Below are 14,938 nucleotides of genomic sequence, written 5' to 3'. Positions count from 1 at the left end.
TTGCAGATGCTGCACACAGACCGGTGTATGAAGACAACTGACATAATTTGAAATTCCTACTTACTGAAAAGGTTTCTTGCTGTTTCTGGTTCACTATCCAAAGGTTCTCCAACACCATATTTATTTTGTGCCATAATGCGGAACACATATTCATGGCCTTCCATCAACTTGGGAATAGTGAATAAGCATTCCTTAGGCTCATTGGTAACCGGTACCCATGTCCTCCTATTTGCTTCTTTTTTCTCAATAACATAATTTGTAATCTTAGAACCACCATCATCTAATGGTGGAAGCCATGATATTGTAATTTTGTCAGCCAAAATGGATTCAAATTTAATAGGTCCCACTGGAGGTCCAGGACGACCTAAAAGATGAATTTTTATAAAGAAGAATTAATTTCAAATGTGATTCAAATAAAGCGTCACAGGAATGTTATCAATTTGTGTAACATATAAGAGTTCTTGATATCTACCTAGAACATTTAGTCTCATTTCTTTTGAAGCAGTTCCTAGATTATTTACAGCTGTTATAGTATATAAGCCTGTATCACTTCTGCGAGATTGTTGAACCAATAAAGTGCAAGAATCTTCACCAACAATCTTGTTGACATGTTGGTCATACAGCACTGGTGTTTTGTCATCTGGTTTCTTTGGAGAAGCTTTTAGCCATGTTAATGTGGGGAAGGGTACACCTTTTATCTTAGCCACGATGTTAACATCTGTTCCTTCTTCAACCTCCATAAATTCTTTGAGTTCAATAGATGGTGGGCCTATGATGAAATGTTGGAAAAAAATTAACATTCAAAAATGCTTCATGATTGTAGAGTGGAATCTGTATTTACTGGTATTAGCTACTACTTACATGTCTGGTCTTTGACAATGAGAGGGCCAACAGTGGCTGACGGCCTACTAGGACCTGCTATATTTACAGCCTTGACTCTGAATTCATATTCTCCACCTTCTACAAGATCCTCAACAGTAAACTTTGTTTCCTCTACATCACGTCTGTTGCATTGTTTCCAAGTCTCTTTCACTTCTCCAGTACGATCCCATCGCAGACATTCAACATTATAATGAGTAACAGGAGCTCCACCATCATTCTTTGGTGGCTTCCATGTCAAGCTCACTGTGTTCTTGGTTACAAGGCCAATCTTTAATTTAATAGGTGGATCAGGAGGGTCTTCACAAAGGAAACAGAAATGTGAATAAATACACCGTACGGTACCATTTTGTTTCAAAGAATTCTATTCACCTTTATTTAACTTACGAATTGGATCCCTGGCTGTGGTCCGTTGAATAGTTTCTGCAGGAGGGCCAACACCAAAACGGTTTTCTGCACGTACCCGGAAGAAATATTCTTGGCCAGCTATGAGGTCAGGTACAACAAAGGAAGTGCTTCCACAGTTTGCATTGACTTTTGTCCAGGCTTTCCCGTCAATAGTTCTTTTTTCTATAACATATCCTCTGATTCTATCTCCACCATCATCGTCTGGCATCTTCCATGAAAGTTTGCAACTACCTCTTGTGATATCACTTACTTTTAGGTCTTTGGGTGGACCTGGGACATCTGTTAAGGTAAAAGCGCAATAGAAACAATGTCACATAACTACATAGAAAAAAAATAAAATAAAACCTACTATCTGAACATTTCAGTATGTGTAAACCATACCAAGCACATTGACTCTGATATGCACAGTTTTTTGTCCCGCTTTGTTTTTTGCTGTAATACTGTATCGTCCAGAATGACTTCTGTTGCACTCAGGAATGATAATCACTGAACGTGTATCAGTTGCTTCCACCTGTGCATCATATAAAGAAAAAGAAGTTATAGACCAACTTTAAATATTTACATTTGAAAGATGTTGCAATACTGAAGTTAAAAAAACATTTGTTTTACCTGAGCTTCTTCAGGTACATTATGACCTCCCTCCTATAAATAAAGGGAAAAAGTAAATATGAAGGGGATATACTTACATGTCTAGCAATAGATGAAAAAGAAAGTTTTTTCTTTTCCTAACCTTTGCTGTTGTCTTTGCTTTTCCTTCAAACTCCCAAAATGATTTTGGAACTGGACGACCCTTGATAACAGCTGGGATTTTAATCGTTGTGCCAGCACGACAAGAGAGAAAATCCTGTGCTCCAATATCAAGGAAGATTTCTGGCTCCTCTGCAAAAATATTTTAGTATATAAATTTTCAGAGCTACTGAGTAAATTTCTGTCAACACTAGTCTAAACTCCTAGTCACACATGCAGAATGCATGTTTATGTGAAAAAGCTGAGTGTGCAAAAAGCTGGGAAGTATATAAATAAAGCATTTTTTGGGGGTAGTAATTTCTTCATAAAATACCAAGTATTTCCGTAACATAGCTGTCGGTGCTCATCTGTGTTATAATGTATCATACCCTCATAAGGACCATCATGACACTTTCCAAAATGTCAGTCTTGTGTTACACTCTTGCATAATTACTTGATTGGTTTTGACTCTGCTTGATTGTCTTCCTGCTCAACCATTTTCAGCAGTAGGTGGCATTTTGATATAAATATCTAAAATAATTCCCAAAACACTTACCGAGAATATCTTGGACAGGTATTTCAGATGTTGCAGGACTTGGTTCTGATTCTCCAGCAGCATTTACAGCTTTCACCCTAAACCGGTATTTTCTGAGCTCTTTCAAATTGGGTATAACACATTCACAAGTGGGAAAGAGTTTGTCTCCTTCGTTCACCTTTTTCCAATCAGTACTTCCTTCATCTTGCATTTCAACAATATATCCTTTTATTGGGCTGCCACCATCCTTCTGTGGAGGCTTCCATGCTAAAGCCACAGATGATTTGGTTTTGTCTTTGACCTCGGGGCAAGACGGTGGACCAGGCACAACTTGTAAAACAAGAGCAAGCAAGCAAAAGTTACCTGAGAGTTAGTGTCTACCTATGTATTCCTGAATAGTTTCTAGGAGAATGCAAGCACTTTTTTTTTTTTTTCCAGTCATATGTAGAGTGCATAATTCCAGAACGTGCATAGTAATTACATATGTTACATATATTATTGAGGAATATTTAAGGTAAAAGGCACAAATGTTGAACTCTAACAACAAAAGAAAATAATTATATAAAAATCTGATTCTGAACTCAGGTATATTTGGCAACATTTGCACAGATATAATCACAGTTTAATGTACATAAAGGACATGTCAGAAAGTAAAATTAGCTAATTATCTTAAAAACAGTGAAAAATAGAAAAATAGGCAACTATTTTGCATCAACAACATCTTTTTGGTTTAAGGAAAACAATGCATTTGATTAACTGCACTAAATTCAACATTTAGCACACTGTGGTTCTAGTCTGATACAGTCCTTAAAAGTAGACATACAAATTATAGACTTACATATAGGATCTGCTGCTAAAGCAGGATCTGATGGTTCACTGGGAGGGCCAATTCCAGCAAGATTTTCGGCCATAACTCTGAACTGGTATTCCACACCTTCAGCCAAACGAAGCACGTTGTACTCTAGACCTTTTACTGATGGTTTTGTTACTGGAGCCCTGTTAACACGTGACCAGTAAACACCTCCCACCTCTCTCTTTTCCAGCCAATAACCAGTTATTGGGCTGCCACCGTTGTTCAAAGGAGGCTCCCATGTCACCAGCATTGATGATCTAGTGCGATCTAAAATTTTTGGCTTTCCAGGAGGTCCAGGAAGGCCATAGGGATCCTTAATAACAACTTTTTCTGAGAGGCATTCATCACTTATTCCATATTTGTTTACAGCCCGGACTCTAAATTGATACTTTTCATTTGTTGCAAGATTCCATACCTGAAAAATAAGATTTCAGTCAATATGCGTCTATTTTCAGAATAAGTTTATTTGCAGTTATTTAGGGGTTTTGGCTTTAAATTATATCTTGGAACATTATTGATATACTTTTGCATATGTAGCTACATAGCCACATGCCATGCCCTGGGTATATTTTTATTTCGTGTTCATAGGACCAAATATAAATAAAAATGTCACCGGGTTTCTCTTTGCATTTGGTAAAGCTGCAAATAAGACTGAAAAATGGAAAAGAAGGTGTCATCCAAACTCAGCTGAGATTAAACGGCAAAAAGGAACAACTTATTTTGTTTTGTCACATGAGGAAAATACATACACACAGATAGGCAACATGCATCCAGTAATTATGGACTCTAAATGAAACACTAGCATAGGTATCTACGCAAGTAGCAGTTTTCATTTAGTGTGAATTATTGCCATTTTTTTTAAGCAAACTGAAGTATATAATAAAAATATTTTATAAATTACCCCATATCTTCTCTCAACAGCACTTTTGGAGACTTCTTCCCACTCAGATTTCTTTCTACTCGCATCACGTTTCTCAATAATGTAATGGGTAATTTCACTACCACCATTATCGAGAGGTGCATCCCATGTTAAATAACATGATTCTGCTTTAATATCAGAAACAGCAAGGTTTCTTGGTGGAGAAGGACGATCTGCATGAAAGCAAAAGAACACAGAATTACATTAAGAAAAAGATAAAAGCATTTTATTAGCTGTCATTTTATTTAAATGTCACATCCTTACCATACACTTCAACATGCACATTGCGAAATGCAGTACCAAGACGATTGGAAGCTCGCACAGTGTAAGTGCCTTTATCATCTCTCACTGCTGCAGGCAGGATAAGTTCAGTTTTTGCCTCACTTCTAGATACTTCTTCCTTGGTTATCTTAAGTGCACTGGATGTTTGGTCAATTAAAACTTCATTCTTGTCCCATTCAATCTTTGGCATTGGCAGTCCCGTCACATCAGCAGGAATATTAACTGGTTCTCCTGCCTTCACTTTGATAGTATCTCCTCTCACAGCCAAGCGTAATGTTACAGTTGGAGGCACTGAAAAGCACAAACACACACAGACAAAGAGACAGTGAAGATTGAGATGAAACAGAAAATGTATTGCAGTTTTTGGAGATATTTGTATGGATCTCTTTAAAGCAGGTATACCTTCATCATCCTGTATAACTACATTGAGAGGCAACGATGGTTCACTCTCTCCAATGGCATTAACAGCTTTGACACGGAACTCATACATATGGAGCTCATCGAGTTTTTCAACGAGAAGTGATGTGGTAGGACAGAGCCTTGTGTTAACTCTTTCATAGTCTTTTGAATCATGTCTCTTCTTCTCAACAATGTATCCCAAGATAGGACTACCACCGTCGCTACGTGGAGGCTTCCAATCAAGTGTAATGGTTGACTTTGTCCTATCTGTGTACATGAACCTCTCAGGTGCTGTTGGAGGACCTATTAACACAGATAAATCATAAGAAAAAAACATTGACAATATTAAATAATTTTAAATTATATCAATACAGTAGCTACAATAGCTCTGGCTTTTTAAAGCTGCATCTTTCATATGCAAAATATCTGAGCATGGTTATGGATACTAGAAAGTTTCTAATGTATACGGATAAAAAGGCAACAAGCAGCACCTCAGTAGACACTGGTATTTCATTACATAAAGAGACATAGTAGTTTTACAGAACTGTTTTACAGATCTGAGTTAAGTAAATGATCTGTAAAGGTAGATGCCTTATCCAGGTAGTGAGAAAGAAAATACACTGTAACTGTACAGAAAGCAATCCACACAGCATTATTGTTTTATTAACCTGTATTCCTAGAGATTTAAATTATGTAAAAACAACAACAACAAAAACATAATTAATTATCTTACCTAATGGATCAACTGCAAGAATGGGTCCTATTTCAACAGGTGGACCAGTACCAAACTTGTTCTTGGCACTGACACGGAATTTATATTCCTGCCCTTCAACTAGACCTGTAATATCGCATTTAGATCTTTCTGTGTCTATAGCTAGTCTCCATGTATGCATTTTGGCATCCTTCCGTTCAACAATAAAGCCTATGATATCACTTCCTCCATCATCTTCAGGATCAGACCAGTTAAGCAAACACATCTTTCTGTTTGTGACCACTGGCTTTAGGTCAAGGACTGGCCCAGGAACATCTGAAAATAAAAATCAAAGAAGTAGGATAAAGTGCAAAGATTATTTTACCAAAAGAAATGCTTAGTTGATTTCAGAAAATATTTTTCTCACCAAATACTTCTACTCTTGTTCCTGCAGATTTGGAACCACTACTGTTGGTAGCAGTAATTACATATCTTCCATGGTCTTTTCTCAGTGCATTCTTAATAGTTAACTCTGATTTTGTGCCAACATTTTCAATAACAACTCTGTCTTTGTCTAATTCACCCTCCTCAACAGTCCATGCAATGGTGGGAGTAGGACGCCCTGTCACAGTAGCAGGAATTTTAATAGTTTGCCCAGCCATGATCTGAATGCCAGCTTTGACAGAAACATCCAGCTCAACAGTGGGAGGTTCTGCAGAAGAGAGAGAAATGGTTAATTCATTAGTTCAAAACAGAGATTCATATACACCTTTAGGAGCTGGACATTTCTTGAAAATTGCAATACCTTGAGGTTCTGCAACTGTTACCGGTTCCGTTTCACCAGGTGGTCCTTCACCAGCTGCATTAAGTGCAGTAACACGGAGTTTATAGTCTGCACCTTCTCTGACTTCTTTAACAGTATACTGCCGAACCTTAACGGGTTTCTCTGTGCAGCGTGACCACTCTTTTGTTCCCATTAGTTGTTTGTATACATGGTAACCAGTGATATCTCCACCACCATTATACATAGGAGGTTCCCACTCTAACTCAACAGAAGTCGAGCTTGTATCAGCAACCCTTGGAATGGGTGGACCAGGTGGCACTATAAAAAAATATATGTAAATTGAAGTTAAAGTTTATGAATCCTATTCTGTCATCAGTCTGCTACCATCTTCTGTTAAGCTACTTACTTATTGGGTCCTGTGCAGTTTTTGGATCTGATGGTGGACTAAATTTACCAGGGCCCGCTGCATTTTCAGCACATACTCTGAAGATATAGGTTAACCCTTCCAACAGTCCTTCAACTTTAATTTCTAGAGCATTCACAAGGTTCCTATTGACCCGAGCCCAGTGAGTGCTATTAATTTCACGTTTTTCAATCCAATATCCTATGATTGGGCTGCCATTGTCTTTTGGTTCATTCCATTTAACCAACATACTGTTGCTGGTAACATCTTCCACATCAGGCTTATTAGGAGGATCTGGTGGAGCTGAAAAAAAAGTTATAATTTTGTCATCACTGCTGTCTTATTCAGAGCTAAGATAGAACAAAGATATGAGAAATGACTGCTTTTAAGGAATTCTTAATTATTTTACTCTCTTTCATAGTAACTTTGATTCCTAACTGCAATCAGTCATCAAACTTGCACTGGTTCTCTCTTTTGGTAAGAATATTAGTCTACGGAACACAGAATATCAAGGTTCAGATGCTAAGCAGTGTAAATGTAAAGTTTTATGACAGTGACTGTTATTCTTATTTCTTCATTCTTTCATATTGAAATTAGGATGCTTTTTCCCTTTATTTCCATGGATTTCAATAATGGTTTTCCATGGTGTTCAATAATTACATTGCTCAATTTTCTTCTGGGAAACTTTCACAAGGATGAAGTTGAATTATCTAAGAGCCTGTGAAGATTTACAGTGGTTTTCTGAAAAGACTGTATTTCAAAATGGAAACTTACAGAAAGGGTCTTTTGCTGTCAGTGGTTTTGAAACACACGGTGGCCCTGATCCAACTCTATTTTCAGCAAATACACGGAAGAGATATTCTTTCCCTTCAATCAGTTTTGTTACATGGAATTTACACTGCCTGAGTGTAGAACTGACAGTGACCCAACCCATTTCAGCTTTTGTGTTGTCTTTCTTTTCCAGTACATAGTTCAGGATTTCACTTCCACCATCATCAAGGGGAGGCTCCCACTTGCAAATGACAGAATTTTTCCTCACATCCTCAAATACAAAGTTTATTGGAGGTCCAGGAGTATCTGTTAGTAAAGCAAGGAAAAATGATGAATACTCATTTGGTGCAATTGCCACACAACTCTCTGAAAAATTAGCTGTTTACAAGCACATTCACTACACACCTAACACATTGACTTCACAGGAGGCTTTTGCAACACCATGATCATTTTCCACTTTAATTGTAAATGTGCCGTGGTCAGCTCTGATGGAGTCACGAATTGATAGCACAGACTCTCCTTCTTTATGGTTGTCAATACTCATACGTTCTTGCAGTGAAAGTTGAAAAGGTTGTTCTTCTTCAGCTTCACCCTTCTTCTTTCTAGTGTATGTCGTTACTCTCTTTTTAATTTCCTCTGGTCTGACAACTTCATCATTCCTCAGCCAAGTGATAGATGGATAAGGTGACCCTGAAATATGTGCCTCAAGTATGATCTCATCACCTCTCTTCACTTCAAGGCCAGACTGCAGGTTTGCAGCAAGGAAAACTTTTGGAGCCTCTGTAATAATACAGAATGACAAATTGAGAGTAGAATCTACCCACATGTTTGAGGATGAATGGCAATTACAAAAAACAATCAAAAAAGCAATTCATACCAATAGGATCCACAGCTTTCACAAAAGGAGTAATACGAGAAGGCTCACTGATGCCCGCAGCATTTTCAGCACGAACACGAAACTGGTATTCCTTCCCCTCCTCAAGACCTTTCACTGGATAGGTTAACAGAGGTACTAGATAGTCATTGCATCTCTCCCACCTCTCCTTGCCCTTAGCAAGCTTTTCTATTATATAGCCCATAATCTTGCTTCCACCGTCAAACAAAGGTGGTTTCCATGTAAGCGTTACTGATTTTGACGTTGGATTGTGGACCTCAAGGTCAACAGGAGGATCTGGTGGCTCTGTGGAATAGTAACAAAAAAGGGATCATATGAGAAAAAAAAAACATGAAAATTTTAGTTGAAATTCAACTTGCTATGTCACTTAGTAGCAAACTTACGTTTTGGATCTTCTGCAATAATTGGGTTTCTCAGTTCAAGATATTCACCTCCTCCAATTTTATTGACAGCTTTAACACGAAAGTAATATTCACTGTTTGGAATAAGATCTTTGACTTGCCATGAAAGTTTATTTTCACCAGACATAACTGGGATATACGTTCTACGACCAGCTTCTCTGCGTTCCAGAACATAATGCAGAATAGGAGTACCACCATCAAAGTCTGGAGGTTCCCAGGTTACCTTGCAAGAATTCTTAGTTACTTCGCTTGCCTTAATGTCTTTACACTGTCCAGGTGGACCTGTAATAAAAATAATAAAATTAATTAATACAAGAATTAACTAAATAGATGGGATATGTATTATTACAAATATACAATTATACTGCATTTCTTTGCTCTGCAGAAAGCAGACCAAACCCACAAATGTTGGCCATACAGCATATGTATGAATTTATGTTCTTAAAGGTGGAGAAAACCATAATTCTTAAAAGCTTTTTTAAATATTTATACGATGAATATTCATAGTAGTTGGACTTTGAGCAGACACAATACCCATTAAATAGCAGTTATAGCAATTTGGGATATAGTGTTTTTTTGGTGGGATTTTGTAACATTAAGGTATTTACAGCAATTTACATGGCGTCTGAGTTGAAGTGATTCCTCTACGTCATGGAAAAGAGATTTTACTAGTCTTTTCTCCCATCAGTTGGTGGGTTCAGGTGGAGATAAGTCTCTCTCACAGAGTGAACGAAATCTAGTTACCTATGACTTTGACATTGACTGAGCCAGTTGTTGATGCCAGCTTGTTCTCCAGTGTGATTGTATAAACACCAGCATCAGCATGAACACTGTCTGTGACTTCAAGCAGTGCAGAAGTGTAATCACTCTTCATTGTTGTTCTGTCACCAGCTTTCAACTCTTTGCCATCTTTGTGCCATGTTATAGTTGGGGATGGAACGGCTCTGAAGGGCACAGGGATACTTAATTTCTGTCCTTTTACAACAATAATGTCATGAGTTTTCAGATCAATTGTTGGATTACCTGTGAAAGTAAGTATAATATTATTAGAAAGTTGCCAAACAGTGAAGTCTTTTTTCAGTTATCAGTTATGCGGATTTGAAAAAGGAGATCTATTCTTACAGTCTGGGTCTTTGGTAACAACTTTTTCTGAGATGTCTGATGGCTCACTAGCTCCAACAGCATTGACTGCTCTGACTCTCAGCACATATTCTTTGTCTGGAACAACACCTTCCTCCACTTTGCATTTTAGATCTTTTATTGGACGAGAATTGATTCGCATCCATTTTTCTGTTCCTGCTTCACACATCTCAACATTGTACCCAATAATAGGACTTCCACCATTCTTCTCTGGTGGTTTCCATGCGATGCAAATATGCTTTCGACCTGCATCTGTGACATGTAAATCCTGAGGAGGTGAAGGAGGGCCTGCAGAAATCAAAAAGAATTGTTTGATTTTTTCCCCCAGAATATCTGTTCTAGATAGACACCCTGTTTCCATAACTCACTCACTGTACGTTACAACACTACTTACTTGTTGGATCTTCAATATGAATGAGGTCAGTTGGTTCACTGGGATGACCACAGCCAGCTTCATTTTCTGCACGAACCTGGAACTGTACATCTGTACCTTCAATGACATCAGTCACTCTGAAATTGCAATCTGGACCAGATGTCTTGCCAGCTTTTACCCAGCGGGTAGCTAGTTTTTCCTTCTTTTCAATAACGTATCTGAATAAATAGGAGTAAATAATATCAGGCATGTGAAATATGAACATTTTGGACTTCATGCTCAATAAAATAGATAGTGAGAGACTGGAATGATGTGGCCAATTGAAAGGTAAAGACAGTCATGGGTGACAGACTCAGTAGGCTTTATTTCATATATCAGCGACATATTCCTGATTGCCCTAATAGGTCTTGGATATAATGAGGTTGACATTAATGACAGAGCCAATTTTGAGAGACTATTCCTGAACTTCTGCTGTGTTCTCAGGACTTGAAGAGTTGCAGAAGTGAAGAAAAGAACCTCCATGCTAAATTTAAATATTCACTAGTTCAGTCATCAGTGGATAAGTTCCACTGAGAACATTTGTAGATATTATCTATTAGTTCTTCAGCTGTCAAAATTTTGTCTATGACAGGCTATGGGAAAGTAATGCAAATTGAGTGATTTACGTTGCTTCAGGCAGATCTCTGTAGTTGTCAGTTTGTTTAGAATATGCTTGCTGTGATTGGGAAGAAGAGGAATGGTGAAAATATGAAGAGAAAAATCTAACTAGTATTCAAGATAAATTTCAAAGCTCAGATATTTGAGAAGTCACAGAAATTGAGAAGCTAGAAGAAACCCAAAGGAGGAAAAATGTCTGCTTGAAAAATTTAACAAGGAGAATAAACATAAAACAATGAGGCTTTGCACTAGCTGAGTTTGAATGAGAAACTCAGGCAAAAGGAAAATGTAACAATGTTACTTGGTAGATGGGGCCAAGTGGCTAGAGGTCCAGCTAGAGATGGAAACTACCGCTGCGTTACAGTTTGATTTTGTTTACAGTTCAATTTCATCTGATTTGATTAGATGCTCTTTTGATGATGTTTAGACACATTCACTGTTTATGCACATCAGGTAATATCTATTTGTATAATTTCCACTTTAAACTCTTAATTGCTGTAACCATACAGCTGCTGCTTTTTTCTTTCTCTTTTTTTTTTTTTTTAACATAAATTCACCTCTTTTTCATATAAAATGTGTTCATTTAAAATTTAAAAAATAAATTTTCATTTACAGGAAACACTACAGAAACATAAAATGAGCTTACCTTTGAATTGGTCTGCCACCATCATTCTTAGGTGGTTCCCATTTTAAATCAACATGACCTTTTGTCACTTCAACTATTGTAAGAGCATATGGAGGCCCAGGGGTTGCTAAAGAAAAAAACATACACACATGAAAAGAAGAGGAACTCATGACAAGTGAGCTGTTCTACTGACCACTCAGCTAGCAAATCTCATACTTACTAAAAGTATCTTTAGCAAGAACTGAATCTTCAATTTCACAATAGTCACTTTGACCAATGGCATTTTCAGCAGCCACACGGAAAACATACAGTGAGCCTTCAGTCAGTGGGCTCACTGTATACTTGGTATCTTTTACTGTTGTATCAACTGTCTGCCAGCCTTTTCTCCTTACGTCTCTCTTTTCAACAATGTAGTTGGTAATTGGGGAACCCCCATCTTTTTCTGGTACTGTCCATTTAAGATCCGCTGTGTTTTTAGTAATATTAATAACCTCAAGCCACCGAGGTGGTGAAGGAGGATCTGTAAAATATCAGTACAAGGAAAAGGTTGATATATTGCCCAGAAAAAGATCTTGGAAGACATAGAATAATACGGAAACTATAAAAACTTTGTGTTTTCCTAGATGAAGTAGGGTAGATTTTAGTATTTCATAAGCCTGGAAGAGTTCACTTGGTACCTACACAAGTAGGCAGACATAGGGCTTTTTAAAAATATAGTGAGAGCGTACTTGCAGTAGCAACACATTCTGAAACAGTACTTACACAGCCTCTCTTTGCACAGCACAGGGTCACTGGGTTCACTGGGCTCACTCTCTCCAGCCTTGTTCACAGCTCTTACACGGAATGAGTATTCTTGTTTCTCCATAAGCCCTTTGAGGAAGTGTTCAGTTGTGGGAACACCTTCAGCCACTCTCACCCACTCGTCTGTTCCAGTCTTTAATAGTTCAATGACATAAGATTCAATCTTTGCCCCTCCATCATGTTCTGGCTTTGTCCAGTTCAGGAATAATGATGTCTTGCCAACATCTTTCACTGTTGGCTTTCCAGGGGGCCACGGTGGATCTAGGCAGGAGCCCAATATTAATTACATGATTGAAAACAAACATACATATTTATATATTGTTAAATTAAACCAGTAAAAAGATGTGTTTATTATACCAATTGGGTCTTTCACTAAGATTGGCTCTGTTTCCTTGCTTGGTTTTCCAGGTCCTGCAAGATTCTCTGCCAAGACACGGAACTTATATTTCTTCTTATTAGTAAGACCTTTAACTCTGGAAATCAAAATTAAATTTGATTAAACAAAATCTATACATTAACTCTTGCCTAAAACGTTATCCTCCATACTCTTCATATTATAATTTTCTTTGACAATCTGAGACTACCTATGTTACTGTTAATGATATTATATGAAATGGTGAACATTCAGAATAGGTAAAATGCCAACAGTAGAATGGTGTGCTGTGATAGATAAATCGATGTGTTGAGAGCCATCTTGCATTTCTGCTTGTTGCATGATTGTTAGTTAATATGTTTCAGGAGGAAAAAAGAAAGGGATGTCAGCAAATCGATGCATTAGGTAGTTATGTCAGAGATTTTAGAATGTCTTATAAGTAATCACAAAGCACAGAAGTTATTAAGCATAACAGTTAAAAAAAATAATGAATGATTCAGTCTTCTGTAAAGACATTATTCTTTTTAAAGCTAATTATGAAATGAAGTATGTCACCGGATGTTAGTTGGATCTCAACTTACTGAAGCAAGGAAAAAAGAGCAAGCACAATGTAAGAATTGTTTAAAAGGCTCCTTTTACATTTATATATCTCTGTTACCTATTTCAGTCTAAAGTGACTATATCTTACTTGAATGTTGTATCTTTCACTGGCATTTTATTGCATTTTATCCATTTATCCTGTTCAGGATCATATCGTTCAACCCAGTAGCCAGTTATGGGACTGCCACCATCTTCATCTGGTTCATTCCACGTTAGGGTCACTGAATCTTTAGTGACCTCTATAGGCTTGAGACCTGTTGGAGGGCCTGGTGGGTCTGTATAAAATAACAAATTAAAACCAACAAAATCAAAACCATCACAAATGTTTTTATTTCTGTTAAAATATTGTCAAAATTAAATATTCATTTAATCCACTAACCAAATGAATATTTTGCAATGATGGGGCTACACTGTGCTGGCTCTCCGATACCATACATGTTCTCAGCACTGACTCGGAAAACATATTCTTTATGAGGAGTTAAATTTGTAGCTCTGAATTTTGTGTCCTTGATAGTTGATGACAACTTATGCCATATTTCACTGTCCATAGCTCTTTTCTCAAGGACGTAGTTTGTAATTTTAGAACCCCCATCATCTCGGGGAGGATTCCATGTCAGAAGGCAGGATTCATTTGTGATTTCTGATACGTCAAATGCAGCTGGTGGACCAGGTTTATCTGTAGCAGACAAGATGCAAATGTTAATCTTCTGCTTGCATAACTCAGTATGTTACTGATGACTTTTATAAACAATACAAAATACAGGCATACCGAGAACATTAACTTCAACAACAGCAGTAGCACGTCCACTGGAATTTACAGCTTCTATAATATAGGTTCCACTGTCACTCCTTTTGCTGTCTGTAATAGTGACTGTAGAATGATTAGGTTTGGTTTCAATGGTGATTCTGTCATCAGGTCTTAGAATTTTGTCAGCCTTTGTCCAAGTAATCTGGGGCTCTGGCTTTCCAGTTACTTTAGCTGGCAGCTCAATTTTGGTTCCCGCTTTCACAGTGAGTCCAGCGAGCAGTTTCACATCTAAGAAAATTTCTGGAGCCTCTGATTTAGGAGAAAAGTAAGCCATTGTTATAGAAACCATATATCACATAATAAAGTGATAAAGGTAGAAATAAAGTGTCTATTGTAATTCAGTGATATACGTAATTACCTTTTGCATCAATGGCCTGAATATCATCTGTTGGCTTGCTCGGCTTGCTAGCTCCTATTCTGTTCAAAGCCTTAACCCGATATGCATACCACTCTCCTTCCTTCAGTTTTGTTACTTCCATTCTGGTTGTTAAAAACATCAACAAACAAATATTTAAAGTGTTGCAGATGATACAGTTACTTGAAGGGATATTATAGAATCATAGAACCCTTAAGGTTGGAAAAGACCTCCAAGACTATCTAGTCCAAATGTCTGCC

At 37.5% G+C, this 14,938-nt stretch overlaps 1 protein-coding gene across 1 annotated transcript in view; it reads right to left on the bottom strand.

Moving 5' to 3' along the window:
• Nucleotides 1-14,938, bottom strand: part of LOC106029845 (titin) — a 244,523-nt gene that overhangs the window by 67,041 nt on the left and 162,544 nt on the right. Inside the window, exons 223-253 of the mRNA XM_066999168.1 lie at nt 14,682-14,803; nt 14,285-14,572; nt 13,895-14,191; nt 13,604-13,790; nt 12,900-13,015; nt 12,504-12,803; nt 11,962-12,261; nt 11,763-11,868; nt 10,481-10,677; nt 10,069-10,374; nt 9,691-9,969; nt 8,929-9,228; nt 8,528-8,830; nt 8,056-8,430; nt 7,654-7,956; nt 6,883-7,182; nt 6,498-6,794; nt 6,120-6,404; nt 5,735-6,028; nt 5,005-5,304; nt 4,585-4,893; nt 4,303-4,493; nt 3,387-3,816; nt 2,570-2,878; nt 2,018-2,166; nt 1,897-1,929; nt 1,669-1,798; nt 1,267-1,566; nt 862-1,179; nt 473-769; nt 65-364 (exon numbers count right to left, since the gene is read on the bottom strand). Coding sequence (XP_066855269.1) covers nt 65-364; nt 473-769; nt 862-1,179; nt 1,267-1,566; nt 1,669-1,798; nt 1,897-1,929; nt 2,018-2,166; nt 2,570-2,878; nt 3,387-3,816; nt 4,303-4,493; nt 4,585-4,893; nt 5,005-5,304; nt 5,735-6,028; nt 6,120-6,404; nt 6,498-6,794; nt 6,883-7,182; nt 7,654-7,956; nt 8,056-8,430; nt 8,528-8,830; nt 8,929-9,228; nt 9,691-9,969; nt 10,069-10,374; nt 10,481-10,677; nt 11,763-11,868; nt 11,962-12,261; nt 12,504-12,803; nt 12,900-13,015; nt 13,604-13,790; nt 13,895-14,191; nt 14,285-14,572; nt 14,682-14,803 — 8,021 coding nt within the window. The remainder of the gene's footprint in view (nt 1-64; nt 365-472; nt 770-861; nt 1,180-1,266; nt 1,567-1,668; nt 1,799-1,896; nt 1,930-2,017; nt 2,167-2,569; nt 2,879-3,386; nt 3,817-4,302; nt 4,494-4,584; nt 4,894-5,004; nt 5,305-5,734; nt 6,029-6,119; nt 6,405-6,497; nt 6,795-6,882; nt 7,183-7,653; nt 7,957-8,055; nt 8,431-8,527; nt 8,831-8,928; nt 9,229-9,690; nt 9,970-10,068; nt 10,375-10,480; nt 10,678-11,762; nt 11,869-11,961; nt 12,262-12,503; nt 12,804-12,899; nt 13,016-13,603; nt 13,791-13,894; nt 14,192-14,284; nt 14,573-14,681; nt 14,804-14,938) is intronic.

The sequence above is a fragment of the Anser cygnoides genome, chromosome 6 (genome assembly GCF_040182565.1).
Source record: "Anser cygnoides isolate HZ-2024a breed goose chromosome 6, Taihu_goose_T2T_genome, whole genome shotgun sequence".
Classification (NCBI taxonomy): Eukaryota; Metazoa; Chordata; class Aves; order Anseriformes; family Anatidae; genus Anser; species Anser cygnoides.
The sequence above is the reverse complement of the archived record's forward strand: the minus strand, read 5'-3'. Positions and strand labels throughout refer to the sequence as shown.